At 44.1% G+C, this 24,487-nt stretch overlaps 4 protein-coding genes across 8 annotated transcripts; 2 read left to right on the plus strand and 2 right to left on the minus strand.

Moving 5' to 3' along the window:
• Positions 1 to 769: 769 nt before the first annotated feature.
• lsm4 (LSM4 homolog, U6 small nuclear RNA and mRNA degradation associated) lies at positions 770 to 3,310 on the minus strand. Its single transcript, XM_077024381.1, has 5 exons — positions 3,170 to 3,310; positions 2,494 to 2,535; positions 1,909 to 2,007; positions 1,599 to 1,785; positions 770 to 1,399 (listed from the first exon to the last, which is right to left on the minus strand). The coding sequence occupies exons 1-5, from the start codon at positions 3,170 to 3,172 to the stop codon at positions 1,299 to 1,301; spliced, it is 432 nt and encodes a 143-aa protein (XP_076880496.1). The 5' UTR covers positions 3,173 to 3,310; the 3' UTR covers positions 770 to 1,298.
• Positions 3,311 to 3,426: 116 nt separating this feature from the next.
• On the minus strand, positions 3,427 to 6,949 carry ddx49 (DEAD (Asp-Glu-Ala-Asp) box polypeptide 49). The gene is made up of 13 exons (XM_077024385.1): positions 6,645 to 6,949; positions 6,376 to 6,499; positions 6,147 to 6,232; positions 5,916 to 6,037; positions 5,626 to 5,813; positions 5,097 to 5,237; positions 4,918 to 4,993; positions 4,722 to 4,798; positions 4,480 to 4,577; positions 4,326 to 4,400; positions 4,000 to 4,088; positions 3,830 to 3,901; positions 3,427 to 3,687 (listed from the first exon to the last, which is right to left on the minus strand). Exons 1-13 carry the CDS (start codon positions 6,757 to 6,759, stop codon positions 3,562 to 3,564), a joined length of 1,389 nt encoding a protein of 462 aa, XP_076880500.1. The 5' UTR covers positions 6,760 to 6,949; the 3' UTR covers positions 3,427 to 3,561.
• klhl26 (kelch-like family member 26) lies at positions 6,924 to 13,275 on the plus strand. 3 transcript variants are annotated; one of them, XM_077024382.1, is made up of 4 exons: positions 6,924 to 7,108; positions 7,310 to 7,539; positions 8,224 to 8,409; positions 8,757 to 13,275. In XM_077024382.1, exons 2-4 carry the CDS (start codon positions 7,511 to 7,513, stop codon positions 10,336 to 10,338), a joined length of 1,797 nt encoding a protein of 598 aa, XP_076880497.1. In that variant the 5' UTR covers positions 6,924 to 7,108; positions 7,310 to 7,510; the 3' UTR covers positions 10,339 to 13,275. The 3 variants fall into 3 exon arrangements, with proteins under 3 accessions (XP_076880497.1, XP_076880498.1, XP_076880499.1); XM_077024383.1 differs by lacking the exon at positions 6,924 to 7,108 and having other exon boundaries at positions 7,137 to 7,394; positions 7,491 to 7,539; XM_077024384.1 differs by lacking the exon at positions 6,924 to 7,108 and having other exon boundaries at positions 7,137 to 7,345; positions 7,491 to 7,539.
• A 1,162-nt stretch (positions 13,276 to 14,437) lies between these two features.
• On the plus strand, positions 14,438 to 24,465 carry crtc1b (CREB regulated transcription coactivator 1b). Of its 3 annotated transcripts, none has more exons than XM_077024386.1 (12): positions 14,438 to 14,621; positions 15,410 to 15,526; positions 16,515 to 16,640; positions 17,315 to 17,376; positions 17,492 to 17,586; positions 17,678 to 17,783; positions 17,981 to 18,341; positions 18,846 to 19,049; positions 19,354 to 19,443; positions 22,382 to 22,468; positions 22,661 to 22,847; positions 22,998 to 24,465. In XM_077024386.1, exons 1-12 carry the CDS (start codon positions 14,496 to 14,498, stop codon positions 23,207 to 23,209), a joined length of 1,773 nt encoding a protein of 590 aa, XP_076880501.1. In that variant the 5' UTR covers positions 14,438 to 14,495; the 3' UTR covers positions 23,210 to 24,465. The 3 variants fall into 3 exon arrangements, with proteins under 3 accessions (XP_076880501.1, XP_076880502.1, XP_076880503.1); XM_077024387.1 differs by having other exon boundaries at positions 19,357 to 19,443; XM_077024388.1 differs by lacking the exon at positions 19,354 to 19,443.
• Positions 24,466 to 24,487: the final 22 nt, after the last annotated feature.

Consider the following 24,487-nt stretch of genomic DNA (forward strand, 5'->3'; position numbering starts at 1 on the left):
TGGGACAGATGTTTCTGTATACTGTACCAGCCATTTGGTTATTGAATTCTATGTACACTCTGCCTGATAGCGTCTTCAATCCTTCTGTGCTCTCACTATTTGCCAGTCATACATATCGTGTAGAGGTTTAAGAGTATAATCACCTCCGTTCTAGCAACCTCCCCTCCTTGTAACCATTCAGCCACACGTATCCAGTCCGAATGACATTCTGATGTCACTGCTGTATCCTACTGACATGGATAAGTGAATTGATCCCTCATTCATTTCTGACATATAACTAATCCATTTAGAGGCGGTAGCTGATGGTTGCTGCATTCCATTTGTTTCAGGCCTGTGCTGAACAGCAAGAACAGCTTCTCTTTGGTTAATCCCGCACTTGACTGTGGCCCATGATATCGGCCTCTAGAATTGTCTTCCACAGCTCCACTGATTTCTTGATTAAGACTCTTACTGAGTCGTGTTTATGTTCTATGGCGATAACCATTCCAGGATGTGTGTGGATAATGGGATTAGGGGCAGGACCGGTGTGGCAACCAGTGGGGGCCCCGAGCCACCCACTGAATCTGATTGGACACCCCATGTGCCCCCCTAAAGGGGTACTGTACTACTCCTAAATCATAAAGGTAAACAGGTATTATCAAATTATACTTAATAAAAGCTCGTTTTACTCCAGCTGCAACAGCATTAGAACATACAACAAATTTGAAATCTGTGCTATTACACTTCCAGTGTAGAGCATGTGTCCAGACCCAAGAATATTTAGCAATAATTAACAAAAATGTGTTTATTGACCACTGCACATAATTTACAGCATATTTACTGCAAAATGAAAACAGAAAAATAAGGAAGTAAAAACAGAAACCAAACCCAGAAACAAAAATATGGAAATAAAATACTTTATATTTTTTGGACAAACATGGATGCCATATTGAATATGAAGTATTTAACTTAAAAATGCAAATATCTAGAGCATCCAAACATTCAAAAAAAATTTCTGGTGAATGTATATGAAACAAAGTAATCAAACATTCCCTTGTTTACAAATCACATGTACTACACAAAAAACATGCAGTCTTTTTACAAAACCCCCCTCTACTACAGGTGATGCATTTTTAAATCAATCTGCACTTTTCTGCATTTTTAAACCAATTAATTAAACTGATGCATTAAAATTAGATTCTGGGGAGGAAAAAGTTTCATAAACCAATGACAAGTTAGCTGCTAACGGTCTACATCCAAAGAACACACCAGAAGACAGTGAAAGACCTTTGGAGATGCCTGAGGTGCTGTGTGCGTATTTAATGCTGGTTCTTGACACCCTGCTGTTTCCCAGGCTTTTTGTCTTGTTGTTGTCCACGGCCTGCACCTGGCATGCCCCGTCCACGACCACCAAACACCCCTGAGGAGACACAGAGTGCACCACTTTGTCCTCCAGCCATTTTTGTGTTAACAGCATATGCATCATCTCACTCACACTGCGGAGGTCTGTAGGTCTCAGAGAAAGTCTTGCTAACTGATCACCTCTAGTATGCACACAGATGCAGCACAGGCAAAGTTGAAGTTGAAGCGCAGGTGTGTGGTGCACGCCCGGGTCTCACCTCGGCCCACACCGCCTCCTCCTCTCCCCTTCCCCTGCTGCTTGTTCTGCTGCGTGCCCCCCCTGCCACGACCCTTCGACACCACCTCCTCCTTCACCATATCGATGATTTCATCCGGGATGCGCAAATATTTGATGGTACTTCCTCGGATGTAGCATTCAGGCATCCTCCAGAACTTATCTCCATCCTGTGCAAAAAGGTCCGTATGAGAGTTCTTAAATCCAGCTATTGCTGCTCCCCCCCGGGGTAGATCAGAGCATTTTCAAACTTAAGTATTCTATACATCTGGTGGTACTGGGCTGGTGTTTACCCGAGAGGTGCAGATAACTTCTCTCAAATTGATGTTCATCCAGTTGTCACAGCTGACCAGATGGCCGTTGTAGGTTTCCCCATTCTTCAGCTCCACCAACTGGAAATCAGAAGTCAGTTAGCTGCACACTGTCCCAACATGAACAGCAGAAAAGCTTCTGCTCTCTCACTATTTCTCCTCTTCAAACAATACCCGTTTTACAGAGATAGTGATACGCAACACACTTCAATAATGCTCTAACTTCATGGTGCGTTACTTTTTAAACCGAGCATTAAACTCAGTTATTGAACCCTTTATTAAAGAGAACAGCCCAGAAGTAAGTTGAATGATGCCTCTGCTTAATGGGCCTCAGTATCCTAATCTACAAAACACTTTCAACAATAAACTCTGTGTGACAACTCCTCAAGTTAGACATTGCATAATATAAATCTTCTGGAAGTAGCTACTGGATTATTTACGTATGCATTTTGATACACCGAGACATAACAGACGAACTGTAGGATCTCCGATGGGAAACGTGAGTGCAACTGTATCCAACACTAAACAGACAAACCATGATGTACCCACATACACACACATACATACCATTGGGTGGTTCTGTGCCGTTTTCAGTAGTGATAACGGAAGCTGTAAGAAACAGAAATCACCAGATATTTAAGTGTAGTTCTCCTAATCCATCTATGAACCGCTTGTACTGATGTTCTGTTGTTTGACGACATGCAGCGTTTCTCTAGCCTCATAAACCTGGTCAGGATTTTATGAATAATACGGTGTAGTTACATGGCGAGGCATAACTGCTGCTAAAGCATGTTTGTCTTTACTGGGACACCCGCAGTGAGGACCTGCACCTCACACCACCACACACCCCCGCTCACACCACCACACACACGCTCACACCACCTCACACCACCACACACCACCTCACACACCCGCTCACACCACCACACACACACACCCGCTCACACCACCACACACACACACCCGCTCACACTACCACCACACACCCGCTCACACCACCACACACCCGCTCACACCACACACACACACACCCGCTCACACCACCACACACACACACCCGCTCACACTACCACACACACACACCACCTCACACCCGCTCCATCCGTGAGTCTCTCCGTGCTAATCGTAGCTAGCGCAAACATTCTATTCAGCTAGCTAGCATTAGCAAGCTAGATAATGCCGCTGCAGTGTCAGTGGCTATTTTACATTTTCCTACACGTTGCAAATGATAATGTGGACTTACCATATCAACTAATTGAATGTACTAATATCCTCACGATTATTAATTATACGACTTTTAAGGTGCGCTCGCTTATTGGGCAAACTTTCGATACTATAGCTCAAACAGCATACTTTTCCGTTACAGTTTTACTTCCGGGCTTTTACTCCGCGCCCCGGAAAAATATAATAAGAGTTCAAACAATTGTAACAGTGTTTTTATTTATTTATTTTTATTTAATTTTATTTTTTTCCTATGGCTATACAGTAAATAAAATGAAACAAATGTTTACCGTATAGTTTATTTTACATTAATCAAATTAGGTTATACATAAAATAAATCATTGTACAATAGTTACAACAGTCAATGGAGTATGACAAAAAATTTAAAGCATTCTTGAACTCTCTCCCATGTTCTCATTTTGTTTTTCTGTTTCTTCCATTTTTCTTCTGGATTGTTTCTTGAATTTTTTCCTTGAATTTCTTTTTTTCTTTTTTTATTTTGGCAAGTTCATTCTTCCTCTTCTCTTCCAAGTCAGGGTCCTGTGATTTAAATGTAATACAACATCAATATAAAATTCACAAACCTATTACTTCAACACAAAGTTTCTTGAAATAATCATTTAAACTTCCACAGCACTTATTTCACCTCACATTTCCATGCTAGGGTGCAACACACACTTACTTTCCCTTCAAGTATCATCTGTTTCTTTTTGTTGATTATCTTTTTCTCATCAAAATCTGTTGACTCCAGTTTCTGTAAGAAATATATACATAGCAAATATAGATGTAGCATCCAGTTTCCAAGATTTGGTTGCTTTAAATTTTAATTAAAATTAAATGAAATAGTCTTACGATTTCACACTGTCGCCTGGTCACGTTGACCTGGGTGAGGATCTTCAGCACCTCTTTCTCTTCAGCTGGGAACTCCTTCAGCTTGGCCTCTAAACAAACCACACTGTATTTCAAACCTGAACATTAACATTTACTTGCAGTTGAAAACAACAAACTGCAAAGCATCGACATTTTGAGGTTAAAGTACCAAAAATGTCTGTACGTCTTAATACCGTTTGTGAACAGATAACAAGCTATCTTGTCTGCCACGTGTTTATGTTTCTTGTAATCCTATGTTTATAAGATATTATTGTTTATGAATGAGTATTGTTTGACAGAAAACTTACGGATCTGCTCCTCGATGGCAGTAACCAGATGAATGTCATACTGTGTAACCAGAGTAATAGAAACACCGTGTCTTCCTGAAATGAAGAAAGCACAAAAGTAAATTAACAGACTGAGAATGTAAAGACAGACTGTACAAAGTTAGTTATAGAATACCTGCACGTGCTGTTCTACCAACTCTGTGAATATAGATTTTTGGCAGGCCTGGAGTGTTGTGATTGATGACAACCTGCACAGTAGGAATATCCAGGCCCCTTTGGGAAAGAACCCAAAATGTACATCAGAGTCATATTAGGTGAAACTAAAGAAGAGTGGGAATTTAACAGCATTTGATAAATATCTTTGTGTGAAATATATTTTATGATATATTGAATATTTATATGTAATGGTGACTTTACCTGGAAGCAACATCAGTCGCTATCAGAACCTTGAAGATATTGGACTTGAACTTGGCAAGGTTTGCAAATCGCTGTCTCTAATAAAAATAATATAATAATTTTAAAAAACAAAAAAAAAAATTTCCCCGCTGAGGGATTAATAAAGAACATAGCAATGATAAACGTACACTCCACTCTCACATATTTTATACTATACCTGTTTCATCATGGAATGCAAGGAAACTGCAGGAAATCTGAATTCACGAAGCATCATTGTGAGTATTTGGCAATTCCTAAGCAGGAACATAAAAGTCTTCAGTCTGTACATGTACTGTAGATACAACCTCATCAGGCTAATGGCACAGGCTACATTTCTAGATTATAAAAAAGACTTACTTGCATGTATTTGTAAAAATTATGATTGACCAGTCATCATGTTCATCTTGGAATTTCTGGATAAGGTGAACCAGGTAAGCATCTTTGACTTTTTCAGGGGTAAGGAGATATCTTTGATCCAATTCTTCCACTGTTCGAACTCTGAAAGGGGAAATCATTGTGTTGACTACTACAGCGTGTGCCAAAATTAGCTTGAGTGATTTTCGCTTTCTAAGATAATTTGACAATGTATGGCAAAGATATATGCATATGATAGAAAACTCCAGAGTAGCACAAGCATCTCAGAAGGCTGTGTCAGATTGCTTAGATCTTAGTTAAACTCCCAGTGAAACCACAAACACCTGTGTCTGAGGGTTTACAACAACTAACTGACTGTGATGTCAGGATGGTGTGAAGGATGGTTTAGATTCTCTGTTATTCACATATGAGAGATGCCAGCCAGTCATGAACAGGCACAACCCCCATTTAGTGTTCTCTCAACTGTTATGGATACAAATGCAAGATGTTCAGGGCAATGACATCTCCTTACTCTGATTTGCTCTCCCAGAAGAAAGGCTGGTTCATGGCGATGCTTTTGAGCTCCTGCAGTGTGTCTGTGAGAGTGGCACTGAAGAGCAGCGTCTGGCGCTTCGCCGGCACAACACCAAGGATCACTTCCAGGTCTTTGGTGAAGTCTGTGCATCCCTGCTCCAGCAAACGGTCGGCCTCATCCAGGATCTAAGGAAAAACGACCCAAATCCATCTCATTATTTAGGTCCTGTTTAACAGGTTGAAAACGCTCAGATTAGTCTGGGCTGTAAACGGTGACAAACATCTTACTAAAAATCTGGTTCTTTTCATGTTGACTGTGTCAGAACTTCTGATGTGATCTGCTAATCTTCCTGGTGTGGCGACAACAATATGTGGCTTTTTTGACAACTCCAAGGCCTGGGCCACCATATCTGTTTATAACAGATATAACAGATTATATATTACTGGCTGGATTAAGTTAAGAAATATGACCAACAGTGGAGTTATATATGCCATATTATTGGTTTACAGCAGCATTACCCATTCCTCCAACGATGATACAATCCTTCAAACCTAAGGGTTTCCCCAACGCCCTGAACTGTTCCGCAATCTGGTAGGCCAGTTCTCTGAGAAGAGAGGAAAAAAGAGACCCTACATGTAAATGACTAGTGTACCTATCGCAACATCTATTTATTGCCAATGCCTCTTCGTTTACAATTTCATTTTTAATGGACCGCTTATCAGCGCAATGTGACTGAACTTGGACAACCTTGTGGGTGTCAACACCAAGCAGAAGATACCGTAGGGATCCTCAGCGAGCTTCTGGATCACAGGCAAAACAAATGCTGCCGTCTTTCCACTTCCGGTTTTTGCACAACCCATGCAGTCTCGACCTGAAGCAAACAGAAGTATACAACTACCATCAACTGACTTTCTCTGCTTTTACGAGTATGACAAAGTCAATACATCCTGTTTTGTATCATTTAAATGGAAACAATTCAGTAAATGATGCGCGGAATAAAGAAGAACAGACCATACCTTCCAAAATAGCTGGGATGCAATTCTCCTGTACTGGAGTTGGTCGAGTGATGCCCATTTGTTTACACTGATCGACCAACCAGTCGGGCAGCCCGAGAGATGCCAACGTTGCCATTTTCCAGGCAGAGGTTATTCTCTGGGTCTACACAATGCTTCTCTGGTGTTAGTAAACACGAATAGCTCGATCGCAATGGTATCTCTCCAGTGTACGTGTGAGAGTACAAAATCCTCGTGGAACGCTTATTTGGGCGCTTACTTTCTACGTCATCAATGTGCGTCCAGACGAGTTGTGTCAGGTTCACACTGGCAGCACTGTGCAGATAGGAAGTAAAATAAGGATTGTAGAGTAAATGCACTAATATAATAAAATGTAACACATATAGTAGTGATTTCTATTATTTTTATTATTAGGATTATGATTATTTAGAAAATCCTGTAGCCTGGAGATGCAGGAAGCGAATTCGGTCAGTAATTGCAATATGTGAACACACCCAAAACTTCACGACACGTAGTTGAGCTGTGAGGTTCAGACCAAATGGTCCTTGTGAGGAAGACGGAGAATATCACTCTAATATCACTCTAATATCACTCCAATATCACTCTAATCGTCTGTTTAGTGCTGTAAATGTGTTGATTTATTTAATCCATTGCTGATTACGTTCCAGGTGCGGAAATGCGATGCAGACCAGGGAGGTGTAAATGTAAGACCAGTTTGTACATTTATACCTGAACAACTATCAAGATTTTGAAGTATGTTTATACAATTTAATGGCGTAGTTGTGAGTCCACGTGCGAGTGGTGATTCTGCACACGCATGATGATCTCCATCACCTCCATCATCTCCAGCACCTCCACCGTGACTGAAGATGGCGGAGTTGGGTGGTGGGGAGAGCAGGTAAGGATGCTCAAATCACTCCTCCAGGTTGACCAAACAGCTGAAGCTGTGGTAGATGTTGTGTCGTAGTGATCCAGGTCGTCCACATCACTCCATCATCTCGGATGGTTTACCACGTACACACAGTGTTGATGTGGGGAAGATCTACACACCCTTACTGATGTGTCAGATTAGCAGGCGCTTTGTTCACTTAATTACATCGGAGAACATTTAATTATAGCATTTCGTAAGTCCTAATTTAAGTTAATCCTAATTCTAAATGCCTTAAACCGCCCTTTAGTTTTAGACTAAAGGAATTTCAAGCAAAACGGTGTTTTTCCTCCAAACGTGTCTAGTCAGCTGCGTTAGTGTCCGGGCTCACAAACGGGACACGGTTGAGACTTTGACTTGATTCCGTCGTTGTTGAGGGTTTGAGGCGCTACTGTGGGGCTGTGGTGGAGGCTGCAGGAGTCCGTGTGGTGTTGGCTCGGTCTCCCCAGTCTCCTCTCGGCCCTGGGTGAATAATTAAGTGAGCGGTGTCATGTTCGTTCTTACTTTGAAACTTGGTGTTGCTGTGAAGTCGGAATACAGCGGACGGAACCGGACGGTGTTCAGAAGTCCCGTCGTTTTAATGCACATACCCACTGGTTATGAGAAGAAAGCGGTAAGAAATAAAGGGGTGTAATCCGACGCGTTTTGTTCCAGCATGGCTAACAGTAAGAAGGGCAGCCTGCGCTGCACGTTCTCGGCCCCCGGCCACAGCAGCACTCTCCTGGGGGGGCTGTGCGCCCTGCGACGGCACGGCCAGCTGCTCGACGTGGTGCTGGCCGTCAACGAAGAGCGCTTCCAGGTTCATAAGGCAGTCTTGGCCTCCTGCAGCGACTACTTTAGGTGAGATCATCGTTGGTGTTTCTGTGAAGTAGTAATTGTACGTCATATAATGCTTTGTACTATTAGGGATCACAAGTCTAGACCTATCCAGCATCTAGACCTTACTCAACATAAAGTATGTGAAGTTGAAACATAATATGCCTCAATCAATAATTGAAGCAGTTATCGGCCCATGTCTGTAAGTCATTCGGCTATTTATAGATATTATCTTTTAGTGTTTGCATCATTGTCTCACAACTGCAGAATTTAATTTAGAAATGTATTCAGAATAATATTTTGGTTCAATGCAGGACAATGTTTGTCATGGCTTCATCTTTTCATATTAAGTTGCTGGTTGTTTCTTACAGAGCTATGTTCACTGGAGGGATGAAGGAGTCAAACCAGGACACCATCGAGTTAAAGGGCTTGTCAGCCCGTGGACTGAAACATATAATTGACTTTGCATACAGCTCAGAGGTCACTCTTGACCTAGACTGCATTCAGGACGTCCTTGGGGCGGCCGTCTTCCTCCAGATGGTGCCGGTGGTGGAGCTCTGCGAGGAGTTCCTAAAGTCCGCCATGAGTGTGGAGACATGCCTGAATATTGGCCAGATGGCCACCACCTTCAGCCTGTCTTCTCTGAAGGAGTCGGTAGATGCCTTCACATTCCGCCACTTCCTGCAGATCTCTGAGGAGGAAGACTTCCTTCACATCCCCATGGAGCGTCTGGTGTTCTTCCTGCAGAGCAACAAACTGCACAACTGCAGCGAGATCGACTTGTTCCGCGCGGCCATTCGATGGCTGCAGCACGACCAGGCTCGCCGGCCCGGGGCCAGTCAGGTGCTCAGACACGTGCGCTTCCCGCTCATGCGCTCCTCCGAGCTGGTGGACCAAGTGCAGACCATCGATGTCATGGTGGAGGATGTGCTGTGTCGCCAGTACCTCCTGGAGGCCTTCAACTACCAGATACTCCCCTTCCGCCAACATGACATGCAGTCGCCCCGCACCGCCATCCGCTCGGACCTGGTGTCTGTCGTGGCGTTCGGTGGCACGCCCTACACGGACAACGACCGCACCGTCAGCGGCCGCGTGTTCTGCTTGCCTGACGGCGCGGCCCGGCAGTTTCGCGAGCTCGCCGAGATGGAGGCGCCGTGCAGTCACGCCTGTGTGGCGGCTCTCGACAACTTCGTGTACGTGGTGGGCGGCCAGCACCTGCAGTACCGCAGCGGAGAGGGAGCCGTGGACTCCGGGTTCCGCTACGACGCCCACCTCAACCGCTGGCTGCGCATACAGCCCATGCAGGAGAGCCGCATCCAGTTCCAGCTCAACGTTCTGCAGCACCGGCTGTACGCCACGGGCGGCCGGAACCGGTCCGGTAGCCTGTCGTCCGTCGAGTGCTACTGCCCCAAGACGAACGAGTGGACGTACGTGGATCCGCTGAAGAGGCGAATATGGGGTCATGCGGGGGCAACGTGCGGTGAAAAGCTCTACATCTCTGGGGGTTACGGGGTGTCTGTGGAGGACAAGAAGACCCTTCACTGTTATGATCCGTCCACGGATCAGTGGGACTTCAGGTGTCCCATGACGGAGCCACGTGTTCTCCACGCCATGGTCGGTGTTGGCGGCCGCGTGTACGCACTCGGAGGCAGGATGGACCACGTGGATCGCTGCTTCGATGTGCTGGCCGTGGAGTACTACGTGCCAGAAACGGATCAGTGGACCACCGTCAGCCCCATGCGTGCGGGCCAGTCCGAGGCTGGATGCTGCGTGCTGGACAGGAAGATCTATGTTGTCGGAGGATACAACTGGCACCTAAATAACGTCACAAGCATCGTCCAAGTCTACAACACAGACACCGACGAATGGGAGAGAGACTTACACTTCCCAGAGTCCTTTGCTGGGATTTCCTGCACACCTATAATACTGCCACAATCTGTCACTCAGCGATGATGCATTGGCTGGAGGTGATTTTGCACAGCTAATGGGTTTGGGTTGTATTAACTACCCCTGCTCCCACAGTCAGTTGGATTTTGGTTCAGAGCTAATTTATTTAGTGAAGTTCATGTCTACCAATGGGAGCATCTTCTCAGAGATGTAAACAATGAGGGGAGACTTTAGACTGCTTGTTCAAAATGAGATGACCTCAGGGGTAAATGAGATGACCTCAGGGTTATAGTCTTATTTCCTTTGTCCTGCATGCTGTGTATCTTACAAGGCATATTAATGATCAACGGTCTTGTATGTTTTTTTATGCCTTACGATAAGCCTTCCAAATGTGATTCTTGATAACCATGTGCTCTAATATATAATATGTAAGTGTCTATCCATAGCACACAAATCATGCAACACCAACTCTAGTTTTGAATAGAGTCAATAAAACCTTCCAGGAAGTCAGAGTGCTGGACACCTTCCTGTGAAACCTTAAGAGTGTTTTACTGAATCAATCGGGTATTAATTCACCCGTACTGAATCCTCAGTGAGAAGTGAGTTCTTGGTGTTCTTCAAGCATATGAAGATTTTACAGCATCTCGTGGTTGGTGGTTTAAGAAACTGTGGACTTCATAAACCTGTGGGGACAGTTCTCAACTTGTTAGCATTTTTGGGTGCTAATACATGTAAAAGTAATGTCTCCTCAATCTGTGTTAAATTTAATACTCGGGAGTGTAGAATGAGTTCTTTTTTAAGATATTCTTACCAAAGCACATTATGAACAAATTTCAATGCAAAGTGAGAAATTTATGTTTTGAGAACCATAACCAGTTCCATAGATCAAAGTCTTTAATAAGTCATTTTACTTTCAAAAACTGATATCTCACAAAGTCAGTAAGCATATTATGCATTTCATAATGCACTTTAGCTAGCCTGAATTCAACAAAGCAACATTCAAGTGTGGACTACAGTACTCTTTCTCTAATGGCTTAGTCGGACAAACACTTTGGACTGTAGTCTTGTATATTTAACATAGTGTTACTGCAGATTTGGGCTGGGGGATCCTTGCATAATTGTGCTATTTTTCTTGAAATGTATTTTGTAAGTCTTGGCATGCTTTCCTTCCAACATGTGAATGTATAAAAATCACCACAGTCTTAAATACTGCAACTTTTAATAGGTATTTGGTAACACCAAATACTGCTGTATGGTGTTTTCAATTATTTTGTGATGAAATGTATTTTATTAATTTCTTTTTACATAATTTGCTTTTATGATGTCATGATGTACTACTCTGCTGGTATAAGGTTCCAGCTTGTTATTAATAGCTATGATTTGTCTCCATGAAATGTATGCTATTGGTAAATGTTGGCTAAATTTGTGTACAGGACACTGAAGTGAGTAATTATGCTCTCACAATAACCGAACAGGAAGCCACGACTCAGAGAATCTGTGTACACTGACCCAACTCTTCAACAAGACAGGTTTTTTTGTTTTTTTCTCATTTTGTGTGTTATTTTCCGACCAGAATATAGTATGATTATTACTTAAACACTGACGCGTTTTATATGGATGCACAGTTACTCATGTATCTATTCTCAATTATGATTATAATTATTCATTATACCTACCATTATTCATACCATTGGCCAAATTGAATAGGTGGTTCATATTGAACGTAAGCATTTCTTAAGCTTTTTATTATGATGAGTTTATTCTGCATTGTGACACTAATACCCTCCTGGATGTGGTGGAGGGACTTTGTCAGTCGTACGCCTCGTCTTCTCATCCGAGGGCCTTGAAATAGATTTTGAAAGACCCAGACATGTTTGCTGAGAGGGAAAATGGATGTTCGCCAAGAACCGATGGGCCCATGTTTTCATTTAGTGTTCCGTTTTTCAATTTTGTTATTCTGATGTCACGGACCAAGAGAAGGTGGTACAGAGATTTCAGGATCAGTGAAAGCTGTTTTCAGTGTTGGCCTGAATCAGTCACATTTATTCCTCAAAATAATAGCATTCCTCATTATAGCAAACATAATTAGTTCAGCACCTCAACCATCATTCATAGTCTGACAAAACTAGGCTAAACTTGTTTAAGAACAATTTCATGGTATAAACAGCACAACTCATCAGAGAGGAATGAGTAGACACAATTTTCATTGTGCATTGAAATAGCAATGACCCAGCTCACATATTTCCGATAATTTCCTGAGTAATTTCCGTTGAGATCAATAACATGTTCTCCAGCGTGTCTTAAATCTCAGTTATTCAGAACATGGTCACAGTGTACTGAAATATTTTAATCACTGCTATTCACATTTGATTACATTATCTCAAAGCAGTTAAAAATTGTGCTGCGTTTTAATATTTTCTTATGTACCTTTTTCCTATGGAATACTTTCAGTTCATCTCAGGCTTTCTTAAACCTTTTTCAGAACACCTTGTGTATTTTGGAAGTATTGATAAGAAATTATTAAACACGAAGAATGCAGAATCACATTTTATAATTATTTTCTGTAATTGTGATTGTATATATAGTTACTGTATAACTGTGTTCATGATGGAAAAACCTGTGACAGCACATGATGTATAAAACAAATCCTTGTAGTCTTTAATGTGTCATGTTAACTGCCCTCAAGGAGAGCTGTTGCGTGCATGCGTAATGTCTTATACTGAATGTATTGCTGCTTTATAACATTTGTTATTATTTCCTTTGTTTTTGTTTTGACTTATTTTTAACCTAGCTAATATACTTTACCAATTTATTGTGTCCATGTGTAATATAATAATAGTGATATAAGGCAACCATTGCAAATTACAAAAAGATGGAAAGACATTTTCCCTTTGTCAGCAAAGACTGAATACATAAGTGTTTTTAATCATGAGGGCATGTCCCTAATGTTGGCAAATGGACTTGATAGATCTGTAAATGTTTCTCTCTTTCTAAATATATAATCCTGTCTCACTTTTCTAGTGGGTGGTCATATCACACTCGGGTCTTTTACCAAAGTTCTGGGAATTTGAGCATGCGGTGCAGTATTGTATTATGACTCCTTCACGTTCGCTGGTCCCGCATCTGTGCTGTTCCTGCGTGTGTAGCTCATTGGGGCCGGGTTGTCTGCCTCGCCATGCCGCAGCTACAGGACAGCTGTGCGGGACACGCTGGTCCTGCTACTCCACGGGGGTTTTGTGGAGGAAGTGTGTGTTCTCCCTGCTAGCATCTTGCATCCAACATGGAGCTTGGTGCTTGATTTTATGCTGGCATACGATCATGTATTTCATCCTCATCCTCAGGCTGCCTCATTGTGCCTGCTGGGTATTTGCTGACTGGCAGGGCATGTGTGTTTATGGCTTTAGCGTTACTGTTTCCATTTTGCTGATTCTTGAGGACTTGCCTTAACCTATGGAGCTAACAGCCTTAACCTATGGAGCTAACAGCCTTCACCTATGGAGCTAACAGCCTTCACCTATGGAGCTAACAGCCTTAACCTAATTCTAATTCTAATTCTCTAATTGCCATAGATGTAGACCAGGAGATGCCTGATGGTAGATCACCTGGTCTTATTCACATGGTCTTATTGACTTCATAAATGGTTAGGCATTTGCCTGTACAGGTGCTTTCATGAAGTTAATGCTGGCAACATGTAGGTTTGCCTGGTGTTGAGTCTTGACGGAGGGAGCTACCTGTATGCACGTGGGTCTTTAAGCCTGTGGTGGTTCTTGCCAGTTCCCTTCAGAGCTCATTTAATTGACATATGCTTGTTCAGTCTAGTGGCCAGAAGATTCTGGTGAAGATTCAAGATGGATAGAAAGCATACAAGGATAAAAGCATACATTTTAAAAATATATCTAATGCTCAACTTTTGCTCATCAAAGCGTTTCTTAAATTAAGCCATTATGAAGTTTTGAATGAGCATCAGTACCAATCAGTACCAATACTTCAGTTGTTTACTCCTTGCCATCTGATGGAGGTGCGAAGTATCTCCGCAGGTATCATAATGTTTGCGTTAAAGTTGCCTACAATGTTTTGGTGCTAGAGCGTTAAACGTTTTTGGCGTGTTTTATGAATGGTCCGTTCATTAGACGGACTACAACTCCCATAAGTCTCCTGGTGGTGACGACGCCACAGCGCCGCTCACGTCTGGCGCAAAGGTCTGTTTTGGAGAAGAACGGAAGATGGCGACCTCAAACAATCCGCGGAAATTTAGCGAGAAAATCGCTCTGCACAATCAGAAGCAGGCGGAGGAGACTGCGGCGTTTGAAGAGGTTATGAAGGACCTGAGTATTACTCGAGCAGCGCGGGTACGTGTCCGCTGATCCCCGCGATGTGTCGGTGTAGGTGGCGCACAGGCTGAGGCTCCCAGCTGGACCAGAACATGTATGACTGAACGACCTTCCTGCTGACCAGCATCCGAACCGAACACACCTGAACACACACACACACACATCACCGTGTGCATGTTGTCTCCGCGAGCTTTGTTAGAGCAGCGAGTGCAGAAATGTGTGGATGCACAGAACCGAGCCGCCTCGACAAAATGGGCTGCAGCTGTGATGCACATCTGCACCGAGACTCCTCGCATGCTCCTCTCAGTTTCTCCTCTCTGTTTCTTCTCGTCTGTTTCTCCTCTCTGTTTCTTCTCGTCTGTTTCTCCTCTCTGTTTCTCCTCGTCCGTGTCTGCTGTTTATTTTTATTCGCCCGAGTTGTGCAACATTTTCACTCACAGTAATTTTGTCTATTCACGTATGCAGCGATTATTATATTGGAGCCGAACTTGTTTTCTTTTGAGGATGCAGTTTAAACTAAGTCATGTAGGTTTTCACATCCATCCTCGGCAAGGCCAATATCTTCATCTGCTGTCTAACCTAAATCCAGGGGTGATGTGTGAGTCGTGCACACCGACACGTTAGTGTGTGATCTCACGTTTATCTCTCATTTGAATACCCAGGCGTTTATACTCCGCCAATTTGCGTTTATCCTTATGCATCAATTATTTTATATTTCACCATGATGGTATTTATGTTAGGATTCATTCATTCATGCGTTCACGCTGTCATTCACTCTGTCACTCATGCAATTTTATTTCGCACAGTTGCAGTTACAGAAGACCCAGTATTTGCAGCTAGGCCAGAATCGTGGTCAGTGCTATGGAGGTTCACTGCCCAATGTCAATCAGATTGGAAATAGCAACATTGACCTGCCTTTTCAGGTGAGCTCTTAGAAACCATATCAGTTGAACTCTTTTTGTTTTGTCGCTGTTTTTGTGGGTTGAGATTCTCAATGGATGAGATTTAGTTAACCCACTTATTACTGGAGAGATGTTTGTGTTGGTACATTCTGAGACCTGTTGTGACCACACACATATTAAAATAGTTTTGACTTGACTTAATTGTTTGTACAGAACTGTATTTGTAAACATAGCCTAGAAAATAAATAGTTTTAACTTAAACACGATTGTAAAATATTGACAAATATTTCATTTAATCGGAGAAAGCTGTACATCAGTTTAAGATCAGGCAAGTCAAAATGGAACTTTTCTTTCTTTCTTTCTTTCTTTGCACTATTGCTCTACCACCATCTTCTAATTTATGCATTGCTGATATCACTGCATATTGACTATTTTACATACAAAACATATGTGTAAATAGTTCTATATAAGAATTACTTTTATTTTAAACATGTGCCTTTTGCGGTTCTTTCCTTATTCAAATTTATGGCGACATTGTGGTTTGCATCTCTCTCATCTATTACCTTTTATTGCAGCAACATATTTTAAAAGGCTTTTTAATTGTTATATGCCATATGATTCATGCCCAAGCACCGCCCACCACTGGCACTATGTAGGAGAAATCTTCGCTTACATCTGGCTGTCAGTGGTTCTAGTACATCATCATAGTTTAGATTATCATTGCGTTTCATTTCGTATCATGATATGATACATTAGCCCGATTATGAACAGAAAAATCTGACGATCTCATTGCATTTTATGCTTACATATCGCCAGTCCACCTTCAATTAAAATAGCTGCAGAGTGTGATTTCTTGTTTGTTTGTTTGATTTATTTGTTTATTTTGTGGTCAGATTCACTTGGCACTGAAAGGAACGGAAATCGAGAATGTTTGTATTCGGTATTGATGAACCTGTAACCGGGCTGCCTGGTCAGATAGAGCCCATAAACTTATTAGACCCCTTTACAGACTACCGTTTTGGACACCAGCCGAACGAGCCGGCACCACGGCTTGGTGGACCGTGTGTATCGTGACAGGAACCGGATCACCTCTCCGCATCGCCGGCCTCTGTCTGTTGACAAACACGGGCGTCAGATATCCTTTAATGCTGCAGTCACATTGATCTCTGAACAGCCCTGTAAATCTAAAGACTGCGTTTGAGCAAGTTTGGGATTAATGCTTGTTGGCTTCAAATTTTCAGATCTACTTCAAATTTTTAAATCTATTTCTTTCTTTGTTTGTTTTTTTGCAGTTTAAGTCTTTTGAGAAATCTCAAAAGTTGTATGATGAAGAACAGTTGATTAAATAATGGTATTACCTTAAATTCTGCAATTGCAGCACTGAAAATGAAATATTACATCAGGACAGCATCACAGGCAGCAATAGCTATAGAAACCAGAGGTCTGTATTCCACATATCACATTTTTACAGGCATTACAGACAGAGCTCACTTAGCCTCATTCCCAAAAAGGGCTCGTTAATTGCCTGAATTTCATCTCATTTTCTGACACCTAATAATAAAATACCTAATAATAATAAGAATACGAATAATAATAGCATATTTTTATATTCTGTGTTTTTTTTTTTATTTTAGTTGGTTTAGCATGCACTAGCTCACCATTGTGTTGGATACGTTGGAGGTTAATGTCTAGATATTTCTATTCACATTTGTACCTGCAAATGAATAATGAATATCAGATGTTCAGATGCCTGAAACTGTTTGGAGGACCTCCACGTTACGTAGCATTGTCCTTAACGCTGAGGAATACATTGATAGTTGTCCCTACGGCTCTGTGTATCTCTCGCCTCCCCCCGACACCAGCTGGAGAAGGTAAGGCTGCGTTCACTGCTGCAAACCATGTTAGAACGTACCTGGTGCACACCTTCAACATACACCCCCCCCCCCAAACACTCACGCTTTCACTATGGTCGTGCGTCCGTTGCAGGACAAATTCAGACTCCGCCCTGCATCAGAGCGCCATGAATCCCGCCCCGCAGGACTCTTTCGTCGGAGGCTCCCAGGAACTACAGCCAAAACGAGGTAACGGGAGCAGTGGTCCAGATTTCCTGCTTGTGTCGGGCACCCCAGATAGAGGAAACCCACGTCTGACTTTCTTCCTCTCCTTTTCTAGTCCTGTTGCTCACCCCTCCAGATACAGAGGAACCTGAAGGAGAAATGGAGAAAGATGACCAGAAGGCATCACTCTGTCCCAAATCCCACGACGTTCCAGGGATTAAGTAAGAATTTGCTATACTGTATTTTATCGCTTTCCAGTCATTATCAATATTACAGCTTTGGGTTTTTTTTTATTGTGAGCAGTGGAATAACTAATTGGAGGATCTTAAGATTGCTTAATCAGACGTTTCAGCTCACTTTTGAGTGCCTCACGTGCGTTTGCTGATGTGCGCTTGCTGACGTGCGTTTGCTTCCACAGCATATTCCCGTCGCCTGACCAAGAGTTGACCACCTCCTTGATGCCTGCTGCGCACAACACAGGGGGCTCCCTGCCCGACCTCACCAACATCCAGTTCCCCCCACCGCTGCCGACACCGCTGGACCCAGACGACCCGGTGGCCTTCCCCACCGCCTCGGGCAGCACGGGCAACCTGAGCAGCAACCTCACCCACCTGGGCATCGGCGTGCCCGCCTCTCCCCCGGCGCTGAGTGGACCGGCCCAACACGTTCCGCCCACCCTGGCGCTGAACATCGACGCGCAGCAGCCTCAGCCGTCCTGCCCCCAGCAGCTGTCCCCGACTCTCTCTCCCACTCTCTCACCTCAAATGTCCATCACCCAGGTGAGGTCCCCTCAGCCTCAGTGCTCGGCCTGTGCTGCTCACAACCGTACGATAATAAGGTTGTTGTCTCACCCAGACTATTTATTACTAGATTCTAAATATTTGGCCATGAAAGCCCGTATTTCACTTTTGTATTTATTTGTTATGATAAATAGCACTTTTAGGGGAATTTACATCACCTGTTCAAATCACAGTAAACATTCATACACACACAGTAAATGCAGGTGCCTGATGTGGTGAGCAGTGTTACAGTGGCTGAATGTCATTCTTAGTTTAAGGGCATAATAGAGACCCTGTGATGGGAGTTTAACCCCATGACAACACCATCAGTAAAGCCATCTTAATGCACTAGCACATAATTGTGATTCCTTGCCTGGAGGCACTTGAGTGGGAAACTCTGTCGGGACCCGGCCGGCACCAGTTCTGCGGGACGGGGGACGCGTCCTGGGAGGCAGCTTCCTCTGTCCTGCACATTGGCAGCGGTGTGTTTGTCCTGTCCCCCAGCCCATGGCGGTGGACGGCATGTCCCTGGAGCAGCAGCTGTCTCAGTACTCCCTCCTCAGCCTGCTGAGCGACCTACAGAAGCAGCAGCAGACGCTGCCTCAAAGCATCCGCCTCATCCAGCTGCCTCCGCTCACCGTCACCTCCGCCGCCCCGCCCTCACTGTCCAGCCAGTCGCCCACGGCCACCAGCGCCCCCATCAGCTCGGTGAGTGCCACGCCACAACCCCCCCCCCCCTTATTGTCGCCCGCCGCAGCTGACCTAGCGACAGCTAATACGGTCACACCTTCAGCACCAATCAGGATGCCGACTGCATCCGCCCACGGGGTTTGTTTTTGTTTTTGTTTTTGTTTTGTTTTATTTCCCCCACTTTGAACGCATGTAATGTTCCGACGAGCTCCTGCGAGCTACGGGCACGCCAGGCTCGGCCTCCGGACGCTGTCCTCGCTCCGGGGGGGGGGCGCACCCGCACCTGGACGCTGTGTCATTCTGAAAGGCCTCTTCCTTCCAGCAGTATCGCAGTCAGACTGGGTCTCCGGCCAACCAGTCCCCGACCTCCCCCGTCTCCAACCAGGGCTTCTCACCTGGAGGCTCGCCGCAAGTAAGGGCGGACCCCACCCCGCTTAACCCCGCCTCCCCGCTTAACCCCGCCTCCCCGCCATCCCGCCCTCCCCCGCCGCCTCTTCTGCTTTGGCCGCCCATCGCCCCCCCAGCATCCGTGTCTGCATTCCCTCCCCCTGCAATCGTTGCCCGGGTGACGCCGTGGTTTGTTTTTATGGGTACCATTTATCATGTCTTCAGCCGCCAGCGTGCGACAGGCGAAATAAATGGGCGGGGCTTAAAACATCCACCGTGTTGTTTGTAGATGTGTGTCGTGTATCGGGACGATGGCTCTGTGGGTAGGAGTTAGCAACCCAGCAGCCAGAAACCTGTTTAAGGTCCAGGGATTTGGGGGTGTTGAGTGTCAGGGACTTGGGGTGTTAAGGTCAGGGACTTGGGGGTGTTGAGTGTCAGGGATTTGGGGGTGTTGAGTGTCAGGGATTTGGGGGTGTTGAGTGTCAGGGATTTGGGGGTGTTAAGGTCAGGGATTTGGGGGTGTTGAGTGTCAGGGATTTGGGGGTGTTGAGGGTCAGGGATTTGGGGGTGTTGAGTGTCAGGGATTTGGGGGTGTTAAGGTCAGGGACTTGGGGGTGTTGAGTGTCAGGGATTTGGGGGTGTTGAGGGTCAGGGATTTGGGGGTGTTGAGGGTCAGGGATTTGGGGGTGTTGAGGGTCAGGGATTTGGGGGTGTTGAGGGTCAGGGATTTGGGGGTGTTGAGTGTGGCTGTTTGCTAACGACACAAGGGTTGCTGTCATAGCAGTATAATCCAATTATATCCAGTCTCTCCGCCATGCATACACTGACATGCAGGCCCGTCCCGCCTGGTGTGTATTTGCTGCAATAACAGAAATAAGTCCTCTAACTCCGCCCAGTTCCGCCGTCTACGTCCCAGAAAACGTTGGGGGTGGAACTGGGTTGGGAAACGGGCAGATTTAGAGGACTTGACGTTATTCAAAGTCAAAACTTTTCTTTTTTATTATTTTTATTTTATTGCAGTAGCATGTTGGCTATCCCTGTCTGTTTGCCTGAACGAACTTCAGTGTGTCCAGGAAGTGAAGAGAATCGTGCAGCTTGCAGTATGTTTGATTTCTTTTGCCTGCTGCTTCTGTTTCATGATGTCATGCCTTCGTGCGTGATCGTCCAGATTACATGTGGGTAGCAGGGTGGTTCCTGCAGGACGTAGACTCTTGAGGTCCATAAACACTTGTTAATCCTGTTTATAATATAGGAGCAGTAGGTGTGAAGATCGTTATGTGGGCTTAGAGGCATAGTAAACATAGTAAACAGCATAACAATAACATGCGTGTACATTCAATATATTAGCCATTGGTCTTTCATTCATTTAGAAAAACATTTGTTCTCGTTAAGTTGAGTTAGTGCGGCAGTAATGCTCACTGTTCATTTTAATATCAGTCCAAACCGTTTTGCATATGGAATGACCTCAGATGAGTAATTATGTAGCTGTAAAGAAGCACAGTTGCCTTTGAGGGTCATTCCATATGATGTGAATGGTTAGTTGGCTGTGTTTTGTACACGCTCTGTCGCTTAGCTAAGTGCTTTGCTCTCATTGGTTTATAAATATCTCTGTGACAGTCAAGTGTCAACTTATGATTGGTGACTTTACCTATAACCGTCATGAAACGTACAATAAGTACTGTAGGAAGGTCTGAGTTTCTGAGTCCACTGTGAATACGTTTTGTATTTCATAGTTTGTGAAAAATTACACTAAATTACACAGTGGGTTACTGACCATCATTTTTTGTATCCTTTTCACACATTTTGCATGCTATTTTTAAAAGTTGCTGTAATATCATACATTTATCTTGAATAGAACTTTACCATGGTGTGTGGTAACATGTTATCTACAATACACTAATTGCTGATATTAACTGATATTGGTTAGCAAACCTGGTTTCATCCTAGATGCTAGAACTTTTTATTTTGAGGAACGTCTGTTAAACACATAAATTATTCTCAGGCATTATTGAAGTAGTTTGAGGTCTAGTAATATGTAATATGAGATGTATCCCAGTACAAAATTACAGCACAATTGTAGTGGACTCAGATTTTGGACCCTACTGTATTTATCTAGAAATTCCCTATTTAATTATGAAAGTTTATTCTCAAAAATGTGTGTAAGATTAAAGGTGCACTGGTTAACATTTTCCTTGGCTTTTCTGGTGGCTTTTTTGGTGTTAGGCAGGCTAACAGTTTTGAAATTTGATCTGATTCTTATTTACTCTATGTGTCTGTTAAAAAACGACACAAAAATAGGCCTTTTAAAAAAATAGGCTTTTTATTTTATTTCATTCTTTTATGTACTTGAATTTCACTAGCCTGGGACTTTGTTATTAGGACCTAAAAGTGACTTTTATTGTGTTTATAGCATACTGGATTCATTTATATTATTTCAATTTAAAAAGTCCCTGAGGAAATTTTAACTACTGCACCTTTAATGTTGACCGTCAAGTAAGGTAGCTTCATCATGTGTTGCCTCTAATCACTGGCCCAGTGCAATCAATACAGTGCTTTCTACTCCCATTTTGTGGTCTAGGACCATATTTAAACTGTATTGTTTTGTACTCCGCACACGCTAGATGAGTCCTCTTAAATATGCCTCTACATAGAGCTTCTTATCTTTCTTCCTAGTCATTTCTTGTCGTTCTTGCCTGCGTGAAGCTTGAACTTAATGTTGACCCTTAACTGTTTGTTTCCATTTGGCGAGTGTCTAAAGTCAGAGCTGTGTGTCTAAATAACATTACGCCACGTCGCTTTCGAGACTGTGTCACCGCTTTTTAACAGATGTCCTCAGATCCTTTGCGTGGACATTCCAGGCGTATGTCAGCGTCTCGCACTTTTGTTTGCACAAACATTTGAAAGGACGGCCATCGTCCTGGTGTGTGTGGAGTAAACCGAGGCCTCTCTCGCTGTCTTCGTAGCACATTCCCGTGGTGGGGAGCATCTTTGGCGACGCGTTCTATGAGCACCAGCTGGCCTCCAGACAGACCAACGCTCTGTCCCATCAGGTCAGTGCTCAACTTTGGACCATGTCCCTCAGTCCCTCACCTGGTTCACCTCGGAGCTTCCCTGCCGATATCGAGCCGTCTAGTGATCCTGAGTGTTTTTGGACTGTGTTGAAACTGGCCTGTTTAAAGAAGCTTTGGTGAACTATGATATTTGCTAGTGCACTCATTACAATGGCATTTGTTATTCCCTAGCTTGAGCAGTTCAACATGAACATGATCGAGAACCCGAGCAGCTCTAACAGCCATTACAACCAGTGCTCCACACTCAACTACACGCAGGCGGCCATGATGGGTCTGACTGGGAGCCACGGCAACTTGCAGGACACCCAGCAACTAGGCTACAGTAACCATGGCAACATTCCTAACATTATTCTCACAGGTATATTCTTTTCATCTGATCTTGTATGTCCACCCAGGGTCATGATTGTGGTCTCGGGTCATAAATCACACAGTGCTGGGTGATTGAGTAAACTCTGTCCTTTATGAATCCTTTTGTTTGTTTGGTTGTGTTCTGAATGGTGAACGTCAGTGACCGGCGAGTCTCCACCCAGCCTCTCCAAGGAGCTGAGCAGTTCGCTGGCCGGCGTGGGCGATGTCAGCTTCGACGCAGACTCACAGTTCCCGCTCGACGAGCTGAAGATTGACCCGCTGACCCTCGATGGACTGCACATGCTCAACGACCCAGACATGGTGCTTGCCGACCCGGCCACTGAGGACACGTTCCGCATGGACCGGCTGTGACCGGACGGGCCCCGCCCCCGCCCCTGAAGAGGAGGAGGCCGGAGAGAGCGCTTTGTTGTGCAGCTGCATGGCCACCCAGTTCATCGTCCAATCCGCGGACCCCGCCCCCGCCGCGGACCCCGCCCCCGCCGCCTCCCCTGCACGGCACCTTCAATAGCATGCTGCCAAAGCCGTCCGGGGGAGGGAGGAGCCCCAGCGCAGAGGCGGAGTGGCGTTGCTAGGTTGTGAGGCGGCCACTTCAAGGCCGCACCCTATGTACAAGTGTGCGCTACACCCCCCCCCCCCCTCCCCCCTTAAGGCCTATATAACAATTTTTTTCGTTGTTGTTGCTTTGTTTTATTTATTTTTTAAAGTTTATACTATTTTTTTGTCTCTTTTGTGCCATGTGTTTAAGTATTTGCTCTGTTTTTGAAGAAAAGCAAGTGTTGTCATGTGAGTATATTGAACCTTATCGAACCTAAATATTGAACCTCCATGATGCCCCCTCGTCCAAAAGATTCACATTTATTTTTGCATACCATTCATACTTTATTTATTTATATATGTTTTCTGTGTTTCATATTCATATATTTGGCATTTGGCCAGATTTTCTTGTCGTTTTTCTTCTTTTTTATGTAATACCATGTTTTTTTTTTATTAGTATTGTTCATTTGAGTGTGGGTGTTGATGGGAGTGTGTGTGGGTGTGTGTGTTTTGTGTTTCTGTATATTTAAAATTTTGTTATTATTTATTGAACCTTTTATTTAATGCTAAGGAGTACTACTCCCCCCTGTACTACTGTTACACGTATAAGAGAGCATCGCTTGCTACTGTATGTACTTTATAACTGCTAAAAGTCTAATCATAACACTAGGCGCCCTCCACAAAACATTTTTATTTCTCTTACATAAACCTAAACCACAAGGTGATGGTGCATGTGCTGGCGTTTTTTGTTTTTTTGTTTGCATGGTTCTTGGTGAATTCGCAGATCTTCTTGCTGATCACGGAACCTGACCAAACGTCACCGCAGCTCATCTTCTGGGCATCGGTGTTGTAAAGCGTTTGTAGAAGTTACGACTCTGTGCGCTTTCCACCGGGTTGCTTGTTCAGTTGCGAATCGAAGACGTTAGCGGCGCCGTGGGCTCCTGGTTTGGTGTAAGATGGCTTTTCTCGTGCCGGGCCAGCGCGGTTAAAGGGAGCTTCAGAAAGCTGCTGAACTCATCACTGTGAGCTGACCTGATTTTGCCTTATGAACAAAAATAAAATGCTGTATTTAAGCTGTCGGCGTGATGTCGGGTT

The sequence above is a fragment of the Brachyhypopomus gauderio genome, chromosome 12 (assembly GCF_052324685.1).
Source record: "Brachyhypopomus gauderio isolate BG-103 chromosome 12, BGAUD_0.2, whole genome shotgun sequence".
Classification (NCBI taxonomy): domain Eukaryota; kingdom Metazoa; phylum Chordata; class Actinopteri; order Gymnotiformes; family Hypopomidae; genus Brachyhypopomus; species Brachyhypopomus gauderio.